This window comes from Ochotona princeps, chromosome 1 (genome assembly GCF_030435755.1).
Source record: "Ochotona princeps isolate mOchPri1 chromosome 1, mOchPri1.hap1, whole genome shotgun sequence".
In the NCBI taxonomy this organism is placed as follows: Eukaryota; Metazoa; Chordata; class Mammalia; order Lagomorpha; family Ochotonidae; genus Ochotona; species Ochotona princeps.
In genome coordinates this window covers 89,779,132-89,800,027 of record NC_080832.1, presented here as the reverse complement: position 1 = coordinate 89,800,027, position 20,896 = coordinate 89,779,132, and the positions used below count along the sequence as shown (strand labels likewise).

The following is a 20,896-nucleotide window of genomic DNA, read 5'->3' as shown; positions in this document are numbered from 1 at the left end:
TACGGCTGGGATTGGATGCCTGCTGGGCTGGGCTAGGCTGTAACCCTCACCAGCATCAGCTAGAATTGGGGGTTTGTTAGGCCAGGCCAGGCTACAACACCCACTGGCAAATGCCAAGGTGAGGTAGGCCGCACCACACTGGTCTACAGTGCCCAACCAGCACACATGAGAACCAGAGACTGAGGGAGGGGGCAAAGCCGGTAGGGAGAATGGGCAGGGCTCCCCTGCTGAACACCCACTCCCCCAGGACAGTGTGAGATGGGATTGTGGGCAGAACAGACCAGGCAGGCCTACAACACCTGTGGGCCTCATGTGAGCTACATCAGGGAAAGGCCAGGCTGGGCTGATTGTTCCTACTGGTGAAAGCATAAATTAGAGTGGGTGACGGTGGCTTGGGCTTTGCTGCAGCATCAGCTGGCAGATGGTAGCACTGGGGGCTAATTCTGTCAAGATAAATTGCAGAACCACCTGGAGAGTGGATAATCTGGGAGAGGGAGTGGCCCAATAGGGAAATAGTGCGAACCTCCCTCTTGGGTTACCACTTCCACTGGAGAGCATGAAAACCAGCATTGGAGCAGGGGTGGCTAGACAGAACAGCACCCACCATTATGTATGTGCGCTGGATAGTAGGGGAGGTTGGGTTAAACTAGGCTTCAATGCCCACTGACATGTATGAGAGCTAAATGGGATGTGGGACACACTGGACCAGTCTATGGTACATAGTGGCAAGCATGGGAACCAGGGTAGGGGACAGGCCTGGTGGGAATTGTGGGGAGTATCCCCAACTAGGCTGCAACTCCCACTTGTTTGTGTGAGGGCCGAGTATGAAATGGGCAGAATCAGGCTGAACTGCAATACCCATTGGTTCACATGGAAGACAGAGTTGGAAACAGAACTGACCCAGCAATTCCAAACACCAGCATATGCATAAGCTGATTGGGGTGACAGACTGTGCCAGACTCTGTACTGTCAAGCACACACAAGAATCAGTTCTGGGATCATCTCAGACGAAGTTTTTCTGGGGATCCCTCTGACGAAGTTTCTCTGGGGATCCCTCCAACTGATCTGCTGATCTCAGAACCAAAGCCATGAAGAGACTATGTCAGCTCGTGAATTCTGGAGAGATTTCATTGTGCTTGGAAAGGTGAGACTGGAAGCAATTCAGAACTGTTGAACTATCAAAACTGCATGAGTAGAACACTTGGAGCATGCCCCATGTCAGGGACCTGGGATGGGTGGGAGGCTGAATGGGGCTTTTCCATTTATCTCTTCCCTTATCCCAGATACAGAAAAAATGACATTAACAAAGTAAATAAAAATAAAAATAAGTTCATAATTAATGGCCCCAGTGTTATCTAGAAGGACTGATACTGTCTCATGAATATTAAAAGGAACTGTTTTAATTAATGCTTATAACTTTGCTGCTTGGTGTTTGTTTTCTTGTTTGTTTGCTTTTAACCCTTAAATATTCTCTGTCAGAAACTGGCAAATATATTTGTGGTTAAGATGCTTGTTTAGAATACTTGCATCTCACATTGTAGCCCCTGGGTTTGATAATCAACCCTGGCTCCTGGCTCCAGTTTCCTGTTGATGCAGGCTTTGGAAGGCAGCAGTAATGAGACCTACATCATGTTCCTGACTCTTGGATCAAATCCTAACACATCCTTTGCTGTGTGGTATTTGGGGAATGAATTAATAGGTAAGAAGTTTCTTATCTATGTCTGCTTCAATAATAAATTTATAAATAAATAAATAAAATATTTGCATCAAAATATCTGATTTAAATAAAAGTAATACCATGTGAACTAATAAGTTGATACTTAATTTCTCTAAGTTTGTTTCTGATGTGTAATACTTGGGGACAAAAAGTGAATGGACACAAGTGATGCATTTAACACACACACACAACTTGACATATATGTATACGAATATGCAAAAACAGAAAAGCAGCTCACAATTTGGAAGCTATTCTAATGATGACCAAAGAGTCTGCCTTAGGTTTACAACTAGATATTGCTAGTTTCTTGATATACAACTAGACATTGGTAGTTTCTTGATATACACTTCAAAGAATATTTCACAGATCAGTGTTAGATAAGACCACATCACAACCAAATGAATCATAGCTAGACAACCTCACCATCTTGCTTAAATTTCAACAAAAACATGAGCATTATCCAAACCAAAAGAATAACAAGATATTCTCTTAGTTCTGTTATTATTATAACTTTAAAAACTTACCTATCACTTCTTCTTTTTCTTCCTTCATCCTTCTAGATGTGACTCATTATGAATCATTTCATAGAATTATGCCAGTCCCTAGTGATTTCCCATATATGATAAACTGGTACTTTCTTAAAATGTCAGCCAAAATACATATCACAAGTTCAAAACAAACAATTTCTTTCCCTCTTTAGCAGAGATGCCCTGTGGATCTACATTGCCTATGTTCTCTGTGTTCTCTTTCACTGCAATGTGTTATAAACCCAATTTGTTCAACCACAGGTTTGCTTCTGAGTGATACTTATCTTGGGCCAACTAATAGTATCAATGATGAATACATAAATGAACAAATTATCTTTAGGAATTAAAGAAACAGGTCCTGGGTGCAGGATCTTGAGCAGCGTGGCTCTGGTCTGGAGCTTTGATCCCATCAGCCTGCCAGGTGCCGGGAGTCAGAGGGGTCAGCTAGCCCCAGGCTCCGGCTTGGAGGTTCAGGCCCATTGGCCCACCACATGCTTAGAGCCAGGTGGGTTGACTTTTCTTGGGGGCAGAGTCCCTGGCACTAGGGTTCAGGTCTGGTGTCCTGGGTGCCAATGGCATCCAGCAAATCCCTTGGGCCATCTGCTGTGATCTTGAATGGGGAATGGAAGGAAGTTTAAGGGTCAGACCTCTGTACCGGCTCATGTGGGAGACAAGAGCTGGGGTAGTTAGTATCTACTAATGTCAAACACCACTCATTACTGCACACTATCCCCTCCATCTGCTGGGTGGATGCTGTAGCCTGGCCTGACTCACACTGTATTCTTGGATGTGCCTGTGGGTGCCACAAACGGGAACAAGCCAACTTATACTCAACACTAGTACCCATGAGTGTCGGAGGATTCCACGGTCATGCCTAGTTCAGCCCATCACCAGTCTCACCTCACAAGCATACTAGCAGAACATGCAGAACCACAGAGGTGGGCTCACACATCACTCTCAGAATCTCCCTCTCACCCAGACCCAGTTCTCTCTCACACTGGCTAGTCCCTGGTGCATCCTAACATTTCCAGCCTGCTGTTCTGACTATGTTCTAGCTCTGAGTATTCCCCCAGTCCTAGTATGAAAGCTGGGACTGGGCACAGACCAAGCTAGGCAGGGCTATAACACCTGTCAGTCTACATGTGAACTGGTTTAGAGGAAGAGCCAGGCTAGGATAACTAATTGTATCCACTGGTCCAGGCATGAGCCAGAATAAGGGCAGGCACGTTGCGCTTTGCTGCAGTATCAGCTGGCAAGGGCTAGGACTGGGGGCAGATTCTGTCAAGCTAGACTGTGGAACCATCTGGAGAATGCAAGATCTGGGGCAGGGAGTGGGTCCATTGGAGAGGCTGTGATCACCTCTCTAATGGGCTGTAACTTGCACTGGTGAGCATGAGAACCAGAACTGGGGGGTGGACCTGGCAGGATAGGCATTTGGCACCCACTGGCATGAGTGTTGCCTGGAGGGTGGAGTTGGTTGGATTAGCTTAGGCTTCAATGACCAATCATGTAAATGAGATCTCAGTGGAATGTGGGACAGACTGGACAAGTCCACTGCACATGCTAGAAGGTACAGGAACCAGAGCTGGGAACCGGTCCAGTGGGAGTGACTGGGCTGCAGCTCCTTCTGGTGTATGTGAGGGCAGAATGTGTGGTGGGCAGAGCTGGACTGGACCACAACACCCATTGGTTTGCAGAGGAAGGAGGGGAGAACAAATTGATTGACTACCCTAGGGAAGCTTGGCAAGAAGTGTCTGGGTGAATATAGACTCTAAGGTGGACTGCGTTAGCCAATTGACCTTGGAAGGATTTCCTCCTCTTTGGAGCAAGAATACCCACAACATCTCAGATCTAAACCACTTCACCCAAACCCTCAGAAAGTACTCTAACAAGGGGACCCTGGGATGATATTGGGTGGTTGTTTCCCATCCCCAGGTACTGAGGCATTTGGGAGGTTGGGTGTAGTTTCTCCCCTTATAACCTCACCCCACCCCCCAGATACAGGAACAAGGAAAATAAAATGTGTGATCAATGGTCTCTCCCACTTTCCCCTGATCCTCAACCCATCCCATGCTGATCAACTATGTAAACATCATTAAAATAAAATTTTAAAAAAGAGCAAAAAGCTTTTAAAGCCAAAAAAGAGCTAAATGCTAAGATATTTATACGTAAAAATATAAAATATATATATATATACCAACACCTCATAAAAGAAATACTGGATAATTTTCTAATATTTTAGATATTATTCAATATATTGCTCACTACAAAAGAAGTGATCCAAAATAATACCAGGATGACAAAAGCATGCTTAGAGAGGTAAATGCTCCTTTAATAAGCACCATGCCTGGATATGATATTCTACATTATAATTTATTTATTTATTTATTTTTGCTGACTTGACATGTGGACTTTAATGTTTGCAAATTTCAAATGAATGCAACCTCTTTCAGAAAATCGATCTTCATCTCTAGGTGGATATGTTGATTAAACATATACAAATTGAAAATAAAACCTGTATGAATCCTGAGCACACTGAGCACTCATAGTAAATTCACAAAGAACAATAAAAAATATAATACTCACTGATAGTTGTTGTAAAGGTCAGTGCAAGTGGAATTGTTCTCGCAAGGGTTTATTTTACAGAGACTGGACTCTTGTTCACAGAAATGTCCTTCCCAACCAGATGGGCACACACACTGGTAGCCCTAAAGAAAGATGAAAATCATGAAACTTTTAGGCTCTTACCATTAAGCTTATCATCCAGATAGTATGTATAAGTATTAAGATCTCTCTGCGAACTTGTACACTTTCTCAGTTTATAGAATAATTCAAAAAATTACTTGTCACATTAAAAAAATCACATGAACAATGTTTAGTATTATTTGACAAAATTATAGCAGATCAACAAAATCTGTTTAAGATTTGAAATGTGTCTGCCATGTTCATAGCACAAATTATCTACTAAATATTTGAAAATAAATGGAACATAAGCCATGTGACAGTAACATGAGCAAAGTTACAGAACTAAACAGGTAACTCAGCATACATTTACAAGTTCCAAATTATGACAGTTTTGTGATGTTGTTGACAACATATAATTTTCAGTGTTGATAATTACTTGATGTTAATTTTATTTTTAATATTTTCATATATATTTAATTCAAGCTGTTAGAGTTCATAGCGGCAGAGTGAGGGAGAGAGGGAGGGTGAGAGGAAAAGAGAGAGAAAGTGAATGAGAAAGGAAGAGGGGTAGAAGAGAGAGAATTTTTCACCTATGGTTCACTACCCGAACACCTACAATTACCAGGATTGGGACAGGGTGAATTCAGGAGCCAGAAACTTTCTCCATGCTCCCAGATGGTTGTCATGGGTCCAAGTACTTTAACTATCTCCTGCTTCTTTTCCATAAACCATTAGCAGAGAGTTGTATTTGAAGCACAGAAGCCAGCACATCAATTGGCGCAAACACAGAAAGCTAGTGTTGCAAGCAAAAGCCCTACTATCCCCTTAATATTTTTCTAAGGATAGGGTTGACCAATGACAGTATTATTTATATTCCTAGAAGTAAATTTGTGCTTATCCGATTTTGAGCATATAAGAAACATGTCAATAGACATTTGGACACTATTTTCTACTTGAAAAATATTTTTGAGGAATGATATTTAAAAATAAGAGTTTGGGGTTTTAAGGCATCTATAACATAATTGAAAATGCTAAAATTAATTTATGTAGATATGCACTTTTCAGTTTAGTAGTCATTAGTTCTATTTCTCTATTTACAGAGGATTCTGTAAATATAGAACACATGTTTGTTTTTTGAAGATCTGATATGAAAAAGAATAGCAAGTGTCTCATTTTATTACTTACATCTTGTAATACTTTTGATATTAAAAGTAAAACAAGGCATATTATTAAAGTTAATTTTGCTTTCAAATTTTTTCTAGATGAAGCTGATATTAAAGATAATTCAAACCAACTGGGTGCCACTAAATTTTCATTGGACAAAACTAAGACAAGCAAAGGCAATCCAATTTCTCCAATTGTAAGTAGAGTTTAAAATTTTATAATTACAAGTACATATGAATATAAGATGCAAGAATTCCTTGATATTTAAATATATGTCCAAGTTAAATATATCCTAGCATCTGGAGTAGTTCTGGTGCCCAGAGTTTTCAATAATATTGGTCAAGTGAAAATTAATATACATATACATACATTCATCCAGAGGAACTGTATGATAGAGACTATCACACCAAGTAATGAGGATACATTGTAGTGTGCATCTCTACTCCTGAATAAAAGATGGGCTCCCAATGAAACTGTTAAGTATATCTTGACAATAAGATGCTGAACTTTCTACCATTGTGTACACCTACAGTGTCAGGATACATTAATAGCATAATTATGGACTTGTGACTGTTTTTGAAGCACTATAATGTATGGGAAATCAGTGGGGGGAGGGTGGATAGAAAATCCCTAAGCATATGGTACTGTATCATGAAAAATGAAAAATAAAGTGTTAAAGTAAACAATAAATATAATAGAAGTAGCGTGAAAGATATAATTGCCCAAAGTGAATTTTGCAAAAAAATGTTTAAAGTTTTTTTTTTTTAGATATGGACAGCATATTTGCTCCTAAAACATAAATTCATTCTTCATGCATGTCTACTTAGGTTCCAATAAATCAGTTGGGTCTGGCTCAATTAGCTTATCCACCCCTTCAAATGCTTGAATTCCATATCAGTGCGTTTGTGTCCTGGCTGCTACACTTTCCATCCAGCGCACTGCTTATGGCCTAGGAGAGCAGTCCAGGATGGCACAATACCTTGTGATCTTGCACCAATGGGGGAAACCTGGAAGAAGCTCCTCACTCTGGCTTTACATCAGTGCAGCTCTGGCTGTTATAGCCACTCAGGGAGTAGACCCAGTGCAGCTCTGGCTGTTATAGCCACTCGGGGAGTAGACCCAGTGCAGCTCTGGCTGTTATAGTCACTCAGGGAGTAGACCAGCTGATGGAGAATTTTTGTATCTCTTCTCTTCTCTGTAAATTTCCCTTTCAATGAAAATAAAGTTTCACTCAGTGTCTTGATTTTCAATGGTTATTAATAAGTGAATATCAGAGGATAAGAAGTATTTCATTGTCAACATTGAACTTTATTCCTTACATAGGCACTAATTCATGAAAAGCATTCATTGGTATTACGTGTGGTTTATTGCATATTCGCAGCAGTTGTTCTCATGTATCATGATTATTAGGAGTAGAGTAACAGTCATGATTTCCATGATTGATTTGTTTTATTCCTTTTTTGTTAACATTGAGGTAGAACTTGTACTTAAAATTGAATGCAGTTAATATGCATATAGATGAATGCTTTTAAAATGGATGGTGTACAATGGAAACAATTCCATAACAAGCAAGATGAAACTAACCATAAATGGGAGATGAAGATTAAGATAGCCTAGAATGGACAGCAGAAGAATGAAACTTACGGGCTAAGTAGAAGAAGCTTGTTAGTTATGATCTGAAAACATACTTTCTTTTTAAAAAGGATTATTATTATTATTATTATTATTATTTCAGAAAGTAAGATTTATAGAAAGGAGAAACAGAGAGAAAGTTCTTCCATCTACTGGTTCACTCCCCAAACGGATGCAATGGACAGAGCTAAGCCAATCTGCAGCCAGGAGCTAGGAGCTTCTGAATCTCTCACTTGGGTGCAGGCTCCAAAGGCTTGGATCATCTTCAACTGCTTTCCCAGACCACAGGCAGGGAGCTGGCAGGGAAGTGGAGCAGCCATGACATGAACTGGCTTTCATGTGGGATCCTGGTGCATGAAAGATGAGGACTTTAGCCACTAAGATGCCATGCCAGGCCTGAAATTTTACTTTCCAAAAGGTATGAATAATTTATGTAAAGAAAAATGCATAAATAGACTGCTTGTTCTAATTCTGATGCATCAGGAATACTTTGAAACAAATTAGTGAAACAAAAAGCCAGTCAAACTCCTTTTCTAATAAATTTCTATATGGTTTAAAAGCAAGTAATGTGTGGCATTCATGATGATTTAATAATTAGTAAGAAATGTGTCTGGTGTGATAACCTGATAGCTAAAATCCTTATCTCAAAGGAGCCAGGATCCTATATGTTCATTGGCTAATAACCCAGTTGCTCCACTTCCAGCTCCCTACTTGTGGCCTGGGAAAGCAGTAGAGGATGGTCCAAAGCCTTGGGACGCTGCACCCGTGTGGGAGCTCCTGGCTCCCTGGCTTTGGGTCAGCTCAGCTCCAGCCATTTTGGCCACATGGGGAGTGAAACAGCAGATGGAAAATCTTTCTGTATTTCCTTCTTCCTCTAAATCTGACTTAAAAGAACATTAAAGCAATAATAATAATTAGTGAGAAGTTACAATAAATTTTAAGTATAATTATCTTTAAAGTGTTAGATACTACTGAAGTTATTTCCAGATATAATAGATTCTATACTAATAGAAGTCATAAAAGAATTAAATTGAATTTGCCTTTAAATTTTTAACATTAAAAACACAGATGTTTAAGAAAGTATGAGTATCACTTAAAAATAATCCGCACTGAAAGTATTGGTGTTTATCAGAACCTTCTACATTCAGAAACATTCTTCTCCATTTAGACATTTCTGGCCACAAAACACTTTCCCACTGATGAGTGAGTTAATTTGTTAATTTGAGCAATTTTAAAGTACAATTAAACACAAAACATTGTTTGTTTTATTAGAGAGAAAGGGAATCCCATCTGTTGGTTTACTGTCCAATTGTCCTCAGTGACAGATTAGATGAAGCCAAAATTGGAGGAGAAAATGTAGTCCAAATCTCCATGTGTGTGCCAGGATCCAGCTACTTGAGCCATTATATTCTTCCCAATACTTGCATTAACAATAACCCGGAATCTGGAGAACACAGAATGAACTCCCAGTAATTTGATATGCAATTCAAGTATTCTCCTGACCAGTAGATCAAACTCTTACCCAAAACATTATTTCTAAGATACCTTGCATTTTCATTATGCAACAAAAATGATAATATTTTGGGTCAGGTTTAATGAAAATGTTAATGTGATTAAAATGAAACACAGTTGTACATTTTAGAAAATTAAATCTTCATAATTTTTACCAGCTGCTAAAATTTGCACATTTTCTGCTAACTGAAAGCAAAATATATTTTATAGATTAAAAATATGCAGATAAGGAGATAGTCAGGATATGATGAAAGATTATAATTTTGCAGTCAGAGATATAGAAGAAAAAGCTTACAATTTTAATTTAATAGCTATAATTGGATCATCCATGCATTAGCTTAGTCCTTCATACAGTAGCTATATATTTATACCTATTATCAGCAACTAATGTAATAAAGTAGGAAGGATATCGTTACACAACAAATTGTCACAAATGGAGTGACTTGAAATAACACAAATAAACTATTTCATACTTTTGTTGGGTCAGTGGGCAAGTATAAGTTCCCCGAGTCTTCTTTTAGGCTTAAACTAATGTATTTACTTTGGTCCATCTCAGTTGGGGTTGGAACTAAAGTCACTGGTTTCTGGGGAATTCTTTTCATTCCTGCTATAGAATTTAGGTTTGCATTTTCACACTTGCAGCCAGACAGGTTATCCACAGCAAACCAAAGTTTTTTTCCTTTTGTTGCCACGAGGCCTTCTAACCCTTTAGCACGGACCCTTTGCCAGGAGAACCCCTACTGCTACAGCTTGTCTGCGTGGATCCAACCAGGACAGGTCATCCAAGGTGATGGAACAGAGAAGTCCAGCTTTCACCTCCACCTCTACTAAGACTCAGGACAACTCCATAATGAGTGAGTGTTGCAAGAGCGAGTGATTTAAGAACATGATGACGGTGTGAGCTCATCATATTCACATGTTTCATCCATGTTCAAAGAGAGCTAATTTATACCTGGAGGTGTGCTTCTTGGGGATCACCTTTAAATTCAGCCACATTTAACAGGGTACTTAATTTTTCTAAGGAACATATTTTCACTTATCCTCAGGACCCTTGGTATGTACTATATTCCAAGAAGAACTTCATACATTTATTTTGAGAACTGTATATTGCAATGACAATTTTCCATTTTTATTGTGATAAATAGTTACTAGTTATTGGTTCCAGCCATTACCTTTATGCTGACAGGTTTGATATAAGGTATAGTGGGCAGAGTCAGAAATATTTATTTATGCAAAAATTGTGACATATAAGGAAGGAGGTGCTCAAATTAGGAGAAAAAATGTGTGATAAGGAGAATGCAGAGGTACTTCTTTCATGTAATATGAAGCTAGATGAAGTAGACAGATATGAGAACTGCACACTGTGTAGATTGAGACACAAAAAACCATGCTACCTAGGAGAAATTTTAAATTTACTCAAGACACTAGCAACAAAATAGGGAATGCATAAAAAGCTGAATCTAACAATATCTTCAAATTATATTATGTAATTAGAAAGTAGCCTTTTATCATACAAATTTAAGTATGTTTCGAAACCAAATTTACTAAACAAGGAAAAATACTTCGATCCTTGCAGATACATGAAGAGATTTTGCAAAATTCAACAAACCATCATGAAATTTGCTTTGTTAAATGAGAATGTAATGTGCATATTATTTTATTAATGAAATATATATAAAAAATAATGCAGCAAATTGGGCCCAGCGGGGTGGCCTAGTGGTTTAAGTCCTCGCCTTGAATGCGCCGGGATCCCACATGGGTGCTGGTTCTAATCCCAGAAGCTCCACTTCCCATCCAGCTCCCTGCTTGTGGCTTGGGAAAGCAGTTGAGGATGGCCCAAAGCCTTGGGACACTGCACCCACGTGGGAGACCTGGAGGAGGTTCTAGGCTCCTGGCTTCAGAGCAGCACAGCACCAGCCATTGTGGTCACTTGGGGAGTGAATCATCAGATGGAAGCTCTTCCTCTCTGTTTCTCTTTCTCTCTGTATATCTGACTTTCCAATAAAAATAAATAAATCTTTAAAAATAATAATGCAGCAAATGGAAAAACCTACCAAATGTCAGTCCACCGATAAGCGACTCTAGAGTTTGAATAAAATATATAAAGTATATGTTGCATTCTTAGAATGACACCCAAGATGTATCTCTGTTTCCAAAGAAAAGGGAAGGAAATTAGAAAAAGACTACATGTGGCTCTGCTTTCCATGTAGCATATTGGTCTATTTGCATCCAAGAAATAGAAGGACCACTTAAAAGAAGTAGCTGGATTTGGCAGCAGTATCGTTGAAAGCAAAGAAAATGCTAATATTCTGATTTGTCAGCAACACAGGTCCTTGAAAAAAAAGCAGATACGTTGAGTTCAAACTTTAAACAGCAGTATCTTTTAGATATTTTTGCTCTTTACCCGGGTTTGTTTGTACTGCTAACCTACACGAAAGCAAAGCTATAGCAACCCAGTAGTGCAGAAACATAAAGGTTAAAGTTTAGAGTCTGCAAGATGGAATGAACCTAAAACTCATTTCTGGCTTTCAGTTGAGACTTCAGAGGGTACCAATGTACAAGTTGATAATAAGCCAGAGCAATACAGTCTAAATTACATTAATGACTCCCTTGATGAAAATGAAGTCATCTAATTGTGCTTTATCTGTATTCCAGAAAAAGAAACAAACTCATCCTTGGAAGACCTTAACAATCCATACAAGTTTTCAATGTTTGTAACAAAATTTTTAATATCAAATTTTAAAAAAATGAAAAATAAGGCCTTACGTGGTGGCCTAGTGGCCAAAGTCTTCACCTTGCACATGCCGGGATCCCATGTGGGAGTTGGTTCTAATCTCAGCGGCCCCGCTTCCCATTCAGCTCCCTGCTTGTGGCTTGGGAAAGCAGTTGAAGATGGTTCAACTCCTTGGGACCCTGCACCTACATGGGAGACCCAGAAGTAGCTCCAGGTTCCTGGCTTTGTATTGGTTCAGCTCTAGCCATTAAGTGAATCATCGGATGGAAGATCTTCCACTCTGTCTCTCCTTCTCTCTGTATATTTGACTTTCTAATAAAAAAAAACGTAAATACATTTTTTTAAATTTCAGCTTATTTACTTTTTTAAAATTAAGGTTTCTGTATTTGTGCATTTGGGAAGGCATCAATGATGGCTCAGGTGCCTTGGTTGTTATTATGATTGCAGGAAACAGGATGGAGCTCAGGCCTCCTGACTTCTGCTCAGCTCAGCCTTAGCCATCACAGCCATTTGACGTGTGAGCAGGACAAGGAAGAGCTTCTACTCCACAACAGACTATCTTAGAAAAATAAAAATAAAGATTTATTTATTAGAAAGGCAATCCGACAGATCTTCCATCAACTGAGTTACTGTCCAAATGCCATAAGAACAACACTGAGTCAGATCAAAACTTGGAGCCAGTGAATCCCTCTGGGTTTCTCATGTTAGGTGAAGGAGCTCATGTACTTGCACTATCATCTTTGTCCTTCCAGCTGCAATAGCAAAAAGTTGAATTAGAAGCATGGAGTAGCCAGGTCTAGAATTAGCTACTGCAATGGCTTCCTGTGAAGAGGTTTAACCCACAGAGTCAAAACAATGCCTTTGATTAAGTTCTTAAATTTCTATGAAAGATAATATCATACTGGTTCCGTTGTTTGAGATAATTGCATCACTAGATCTCTGAATTTGAATCAATTAGTGTCCTAGCAAGATGAAGAATTAAAAAACCATGATTTTATCAACAGATACAGAGACTATTTTATAAAATACAATACCATTTCACGACATAAACCATAAGCAAATTGATTATAGAAGGCACATTCTTCAATACAATCAAAAGAATATACAACAAACTATGAGTCATTAAAATAGAATGACTATTATCTGAAAAAAATATATATATGCTGGTAAGGATGTGGGGGACAATGATACCCTTATCCGCTATTGGTGAGAATGTAAACTAGTGCAACCATATCAGAGGATAACATGGAGATTCCTCAAAGATTTGAAGAGAGATCTACAAAATGACCTAGCCATCCAAATTCCAGGGAATTTACTCAAACAGCATATGAGAGTTATAAGAACCCATGTCAGTTAAATCGGTAATATATGCAGTCAACCTACATGTCCACTGATAAATAACTAGATAAAAAGAAATATATATAATGTGTGTGTGTGTGTAATACTGCTCAGTCATAAAAAAAGTTTGAAAACCCAACTTTTGTAACAAAATGGACACAACTAGAAACCATTATGCTTATTGAAATACTCCAGTACTAAAAGGAAAAAAAATGTGTTTCCCTGATCTTTGGTTTTATATGTAAGAATATAATTTTAATGTATTTAATATATAATTTTAATATATATATTTAATACTTTTATTATATATTTTATATTTTTATATATTATTATATATTATTATATATTTAATCATATATATGTTTAATATTTTATTATTTTTATTTTAATATATAATTATATATTTAATATATAATTTTAATATATTTTTTGAAATTTGATTATTGCTAACTGTTTATGTCTATACTCTTGAAGAATCATAGTGTTTTTTTCTTTTTGTTAATTGTCAAATTCTTTACCTAATGGAGTGGTAAGTAATTGTGAAGCAAACTGAAAAAAATACCATTGTAAAAATAAAGTAAAAATGTAAAAAAGGAGGAGGGAGGGTGAATGGTTGGGCAATCGGGACAGGCAGAAGGGGAAGTAGCAAGTTATGCAATACTTATAAATACGCATTGTGAAATCCATAAAATTTGTTCACTTTACATAAATAAGTTAAAATATAAAAAAGAAATTCTGTGCTTTGTGAAACTTATTACTAGATTCATGAATTACAAAATTTATTTTGGAACAATGAAACTATGAAATTTTTAACTATGGTATTTTTCTTGGTCATTGTTCATATGATTTCTGGCCAAAGCAAAGACAATGGTTTGCTTTGATTTTAAAAAAAGCCTTGAATTAAAATCCATAATGAATGAATTAAATTATTATAATTTTTATTATATTTTGGCAATCTTTACATTGTTCATTAGGATAAAAAGGTACAAGGGCTATAGGAAAGAGGGTAAGACCACTATTTCCCTATTGTTTCCTTCATATATCTGAGGTAAAGGGAATATTGAGGGAGAAGCCATATAGTCTGTTCTCTTTAAATGTAATTTTACATTTTGCAATTGTAGTTGCAATTATACAATTTAAATTACATGTGACACATTCTACATTTATCTGTTCCAAAAGGTTTGCTTACCTTTCACAAGAGTATTTTTAAAATAAGAGCTTAGAACTAGAATAAAGGCATTTGGACTGCCAGTACCAATTCCTTGGAATGTAACTCACCTGCCATCAATCTGTACTATTCAAACATTTAAAAAATATTTTGAATTCCATTTTTAATATTGAGTCTTTTTAGAAATTGAAGATACAGTCTATTACCCAAAGGTTTATCCCCAAGGACAGAGTGCATATGAACTCAGACCATCATAATTATAAAGATCACAGAAAATTAATGCCATTCTGCAATAGATAATTTAGATGCCTGGGCAATTACTTTTTGCTTGGGAAGCCAAAAGACAATGATAATACATCATGGTCTCAAAATCACTTCTCATGAAGCATTTTCTAAAATATTTCACAAAAGGATCATGTGAAAATGCTTTTATCATATTCAGTAATTGGGTGCATTAGAAAACCCACAGAAATCTTCATCTCTTATTATTTGGAAGTGTTTTAAATATATCATTTTGTTCAGTGTTTTTAAAATTTTGTTAATTTTAAAGTAAAAAAAAGTATAAAATACATTCCCCCTGAGGTATAGAAATACATAATAGAGTGTAAAACAGAACAGTTTTGAGTAAGGTAGGGAAGCCCTGAGTTTTAGCCATTTACTCTGCTCACCAACCCTTAAGAACACCATTAACACCCCCCCCCCATGTGTCTCAAAGCACAGATTGAAAATCAGTGATCCATCCAACCTATTTCATTTTATAACGAGGAAGCTGAACCCTTGGAGGTTAACTTAATTGCTCAAGCTACTGTAACTACTGTAATTGATGGCAAAACTGGAATTAGAACTCAAATCTACTGATTCTTGTTCAGTATTCCCAAACGTAGCTTAAAAATCAATTTAAAATATCTGGTAAGAGAATAAATTCAGGAAAATATTTTCTGGAAAATACTGAAAAAAGATTCAACCTTCTTCTTAAAATGGATAGGCTAAATCAAATATGTCTAACAATTCTCTTAAAAATGAATTCTCCTAAATTCGTTTTCCCATGTACCATAAAGTTGTTAGATGGTCAATTTCACAACAGTGGGATGTCTCATCAATAGGATTGAGCAACAGTTCTTTCCTTCGTCACAGAAGGCATGTCAAGGTAGCAGTCCATTAAAATCTGTACTTACATAAACACTCAACTTCTACTATTCATACACGGAAGAAGGGAGCTATGTCAACTACACAGGTTATTACACACTCACTGGTTGGTTATAGTACTTCTCATTCATCATGATAGTGACAGAGAAATCAAAATCACTACATTGCTTGCAGGATACAGTTATGGACTATTTGCAGTACAATAATATATATAAATGAAAGCCTATATATTACTAAATAACAAGTACAGATTCATGCCCAACATAATAACATTAGCAGGGCTTTCTCACAGCAGCAAGTGGGGTGAGACACAAATAAATTACATAATTTACCTTATTGTGCTTTCATACTTTTCAACACTCACTACAATAATCAATTCTTCAAGCTAATGAAAAATGCAAAAATTTAAAAAATAAACTAATTCATTTAGACTACTTTATGCTGTATAAAATTTTAATTCTATATATCATATCTATCAAGTTTTTAAATTTTGGCATAATTAAGTGAACATTTAGCATAAGAATTTATATGCAATACAAAAATATTTTTATAGCTATATACATAAAGTGTATAACATAGTCATGAGCATATCTAGCATATACAAAGATACATAACATGTATATCACATATATTATGGTACTATAAAAGTTCATAAAATTGTTAAAAAATTATTTTTAAAAAATAATGATTCTGATGCAAAATGCTGGAATTTCAAAAGTCCAGCAAAAAATTTTTTTAAGATTTATTTTATTTTTATTGCAAGGTCAGATGTACTGAGAGGAAAGACAGAGAGGAAGAAAAACCATCCGCTGATCCACACCCGAAGTGGCCGCAACGGCGGAGCTGAGCCAATCGGAAGCCAGGAGCCCAGAGCCTCTTCCGGGTCTCCCATACAGGTACAGGTTCCCAAGGCTATGGGCCATTCTCAACTGCTTTCCCAGACACAAGCGGAAAGCTGGATGGGAAGAAGGGTTGCCTGGATTAGAAATGGTACCCATATGGGATCCCAGGCATGCAAGGCCAGATCTTTAGCCACCAGGTTACCATGCCGGGCCCAAAAGTTTTTGTAATATGTATTTTTCATGAACTTTTTGAAGACTATTTATATGCATAGATTTTTAAAATTTGCACCAAAAAATAACTTAATTGTATTTTTCAGTAACATCTGAAGTTCTGCCTTATATATAAATACATATGTGATGTCATCTGAATCTACAGCACAGGTTTACAGAGAGTAACAAGAAAACTTTAGCAAATAGCACATATTATAATCATATTGCACCACTTGTTTGCATTTTTTGTCTTTAGACCTAATTATTCTAATCTCTAAAAGAATCTATGGTCATACCAAAATAAGCACAGCAGAAAGAGAGAAAATAGTATAAATCATCTGAATTTTCCATGATCTTAATACTTTTTTGCCTTTTAAATCAAGAAACATTGTTTTTATATATTCCTGGGGTCTACTGTAATATTTAAGGTCTGTTCTTAATGTATCTGAGTCAACTTAGTATAACTAGCATGTCTATCTCCTTATCCTGACTTTATGTTTGGGATCTTTATGTACCTTTCTTTGGGTTTTTCATAGAATAGAAATTATTTGGCACATTACTTCGTAGTAAATAATTGAACATTGTTCTTTCCTTATTACTGTTTTGGTCTTTCTCATAAAATCTTCTCTATCCTTTCAGAATTTGCCCCTGCGCCAGCATCTACCAACTGATGCTGTGGCAAAGTTAGCATCATCTAGCATGGCTAGTCAAATGGTGGTACCCGCTGGTATAAGTGTGGACTGGATAGTGTGGCTAGTTGGAATGAGCTGAATAGGATATGGGAAATATGAAATCAGTCAGTTGTATACACTGGCAAGTGCAGGAAGCAGGGCAGTCGGGGGGTATCATGGGGTATTGTGGGTCACTGTGACTAGGCTGCAGCTCCCACTGGAGCTATGAGTATGTGCTGGGCAGGATTGGGCTGATCTCCAACCCTCATTATTTTGCATAAAAATCAGGGCTGGAAAAAGAACTGACCCAGCAATTCCAACTACCAGTGTGTGCATAGGCTGATATGGGTGATGGACTGTGCAGGACCACGTATTGGCAAACACACACAAGAAACATGTCTGGGATGGCCTCTATTGAGGCTTCTTTGGCGATTCCCTACCAACTGAACCACTGGACTCAGAACCCCAACCATGGAGAGAATTGCAGGTTCCATGGGCTGACTGTGGGAGTGGATGTGTCAGAGCTGGACCTCCTCAGTGGGCTCAGATGGAACGGTGGACAGCATAACCAAATACACATGGAGAATATGGCAGAATATTGGATCCTCCAGAGGACGGTTGATACCAAGGCAGAGGATGGAGGGCAGAACAAATTGATCAACTACTCCAACCAAGCTTTGGGAGTGAATATCTACGCAGATGGAGACTCTTAGGTTGACCATAGCAGCCAGTGGATTCTGGAGATTTCATCGCAATTGGAATGTCAGGATCAACAGCAACTCAGAACTGTTGAACTATCAAAAATTCATTTGAACTTCATAGCATTGTAAATTTCTATTTTTTCCCTGTTGTTAATTTTGTATTGTGACTTTTCATTTAAGGGGATGTTTAGCAACTGCATAATGGAGACTAGCATATCCACGTGAGGATACAATGCAGTAGGCATCTCTACTTCCACATCAAAGATGGACTCCCAATGAAACTGCTAACTATATCTTGATAATAGAATGTTGAACTCTGCCATTGTCCATGCAAACATGCAAACAGTGATGAACATATGACTGTTTATGAAGAACTATACTATAGTAATAATTTAGGGGAACTCAGAGGGAGGAGATATGGAGAGGGGATAAAGGAAATCCTAAGGCCTATGGAACTGTATCATAAAGTGCTAATAATTTAAAAATCTGTCTTTCCTTCTCTTTGTAAATCTGAATTTCCAACAAATCTTAAAAAATAAACAGAAGTTGAGCTGATCAATGGCTATTTTTATTTTTTTCTAGATTTCTTTTTTTCATTTGAAAGGCAGAGTTACAGAGAGGAGAGAGAAAGAGAGACAGAGACTTTCTTCTGCTGCTTCATTATTCAAACAGTGGCAACAGGCAGAGACAGGCCAATCCAAAGCCAGCCAGCAGCCAGGAGGCAGGAGCTTCTTCCAGGTCTAATACATGGGTGTAGAAGCCCAAGAACTTGGGTTCGCTACCTTGGAAAGCTTGGAAAGCTTTCTTGCTTTCCTAGGCCATAAGCAGGGAGCTGGACCAGAAGTGGAGCAGCCATGATTCAAACTGCTACCCCTAGGGGATGTCAGCATTATACACAGAGGCTTGGCTCACTATGTCACAGAGATACCCCCACATGGTTTTTTTTTATTTTTATTTAATTAATTAATCAGACTGAATAGTAATATATTTTATATATATTAAATTTTAACATAAGTAAGCTAGGAATACAATTATAACTAACATGTCAGTAAGAGTAAAAGCTGTCAAATTTGACATGTCCAGCTATACAGAGCAGATACAATCTGGGGGATACTTATCAGAAATTCCGGGCCCAGCGGCGTGCCCTAGCAGCTAAAGTCCTCGACTGGAACACACTGGGATCCCATATGGTCCCAGGTTCTAATCCCAGCAGCTCCACTTCCCATCCAGCGCCCTGCTTGTGGCCTGGGAAAGCAGTTGAGGACGGCCCAATGCATTGGGACCCTGCACCCGCGTAGGAGACCTGGAAGAGGTTCCTGGTTCCCGGCTTCGGCTAGGCGCAGCACCGGCCAGTGCGGCTCACTTGGGGCTTGAATCATTTCTTTCCTTGCCACTTGCACAATTAATGGTATTTATTTTGGAAGCTATCTACCTGTATTGTGAAAAATACTCTGCTCTTATTTCTATTCTTTAGGATTTGTTCATATGATTGTATGAGACAAAATGCATGCTGTGAACTGGCTGCAACAGCATCTTCTTAGATTTTGTTTCATCTTCCACTCTACGTGTGTTCTTGTATAAGTTGGCAATCCTACTTTTGGTTTGTCAACAGTGGACAAGGTGTATACATTCTAGCTCCCAAATCCTTTTAATTGTGAGATTTCTTCACTATTGCATGATCATGCATTTTGTCTCATACAATCATATGAACAAATCCTAAAGAATAGGAATAAAATAAGAGCAGAGTATTTTTCACAATACAGGTAGATAGCTTCCAAAATAAATACCATTAATTGTGCAAGTGGCAAGGAAAGAAATCAGATTAAGTTGAGAAAACATTAATTTGGAAGGCTCCTTAGAAAGATAGGTTAGGAGGCACAGCATGGTAACCTAGTGGCTAAAGATCTGGCCTTGCAGTCCAGAATCCCATATGGGCACCGATTCTATTCCTGGCAGCTCCACTTCCCATCCAGCTTCCTGCCTGTGGCCTGGGAAAGCAGTCGAGGACGGCCCAAAGCCTTGGGATCCTGCACCTACATGGGACACCTGGAAGAAGCTCCTGGCTGTTGGCTTTGGATCAACTCAGCTCTGGCCATTGTATCCACTTGGGCAGTAGATCAGTGGATGGAAGATCTTCCTCTCTGTCTCTCCTCCTCTCTGTATACCTGGTTTTCCAATTAAAATAAATAAATCTTTTACAAAGAAAAAAAAGATTTTGTCTCTAGATGTGAGAGCTTAAATTTTGCCAAATATACCTAAACTGGAATGTACATGAAAGTGATGAGTAAAAGTAAAGGTCAAGTTTTGACAGAAATGCGGACTCAATTTACACCTACAACAGTGTAAGAAATGTAAAGGAGAATAATGAAAACTGCATCATCCAAAGGATCAAGGCTTAAAATATCAAGCAGAATTGTTACTTTTAACTTACAATCAAAATGAGTAACTCATTTCTACTTGACAAAAATGCTTATGCAATATAATCATTTAACAATAAACACTATTTTTAAATAGATACATTATCTTATAGATTAATCAATAAATAAACAAAAATTAATACTTTAAAAATTCTTATGAAGTGATCATGTCTTGTGACCCAGAAAACTGTTTTCAAAATATGATGGATTCAACAACACTGTCAACATCATTCTGAAATGTCTCTAAGGTAACAGGCACAAAATTCCGGAAAATACTTTCAAACCACATTGTCTTACATAATGATATATAATGATAATAATAAAAAGAATGTTTCATGTTTAGTCTTTCACTGTTAAAACTTTTAAAAAGAAATAAATAAAAAGGGACTTCCCATCCTAGAATGAGCAATAAAAGAAATTACATTGTAAGAT

The 20,896-nt window shown here is 37.6% G+C and overlaps 1 protein-coding gene across 1 annotated transcript in view; it reads right to left on the bottom strand.

Annotated features, from left to right (window-relative positions):
* LOC131481299 (protein eyes shut homolog) overlaps positions 1–20,896 on the bottom strand; it is a 1,058,324-nt gene that overhangs the window by 1,011,809 nt on the left and 25,619 nt on the right. Inside the window, exon 3 of the mRNA XM_058669692.1 lies at positions 4,831–4,952. Within this exon, the coding sequence (XP_058525675.1) occupies positions 4,831–4,952 (122 nt within the window). The remainder of the gene's footprint in view (positions 1–4,830; positions 4,953–20,896) is intronic.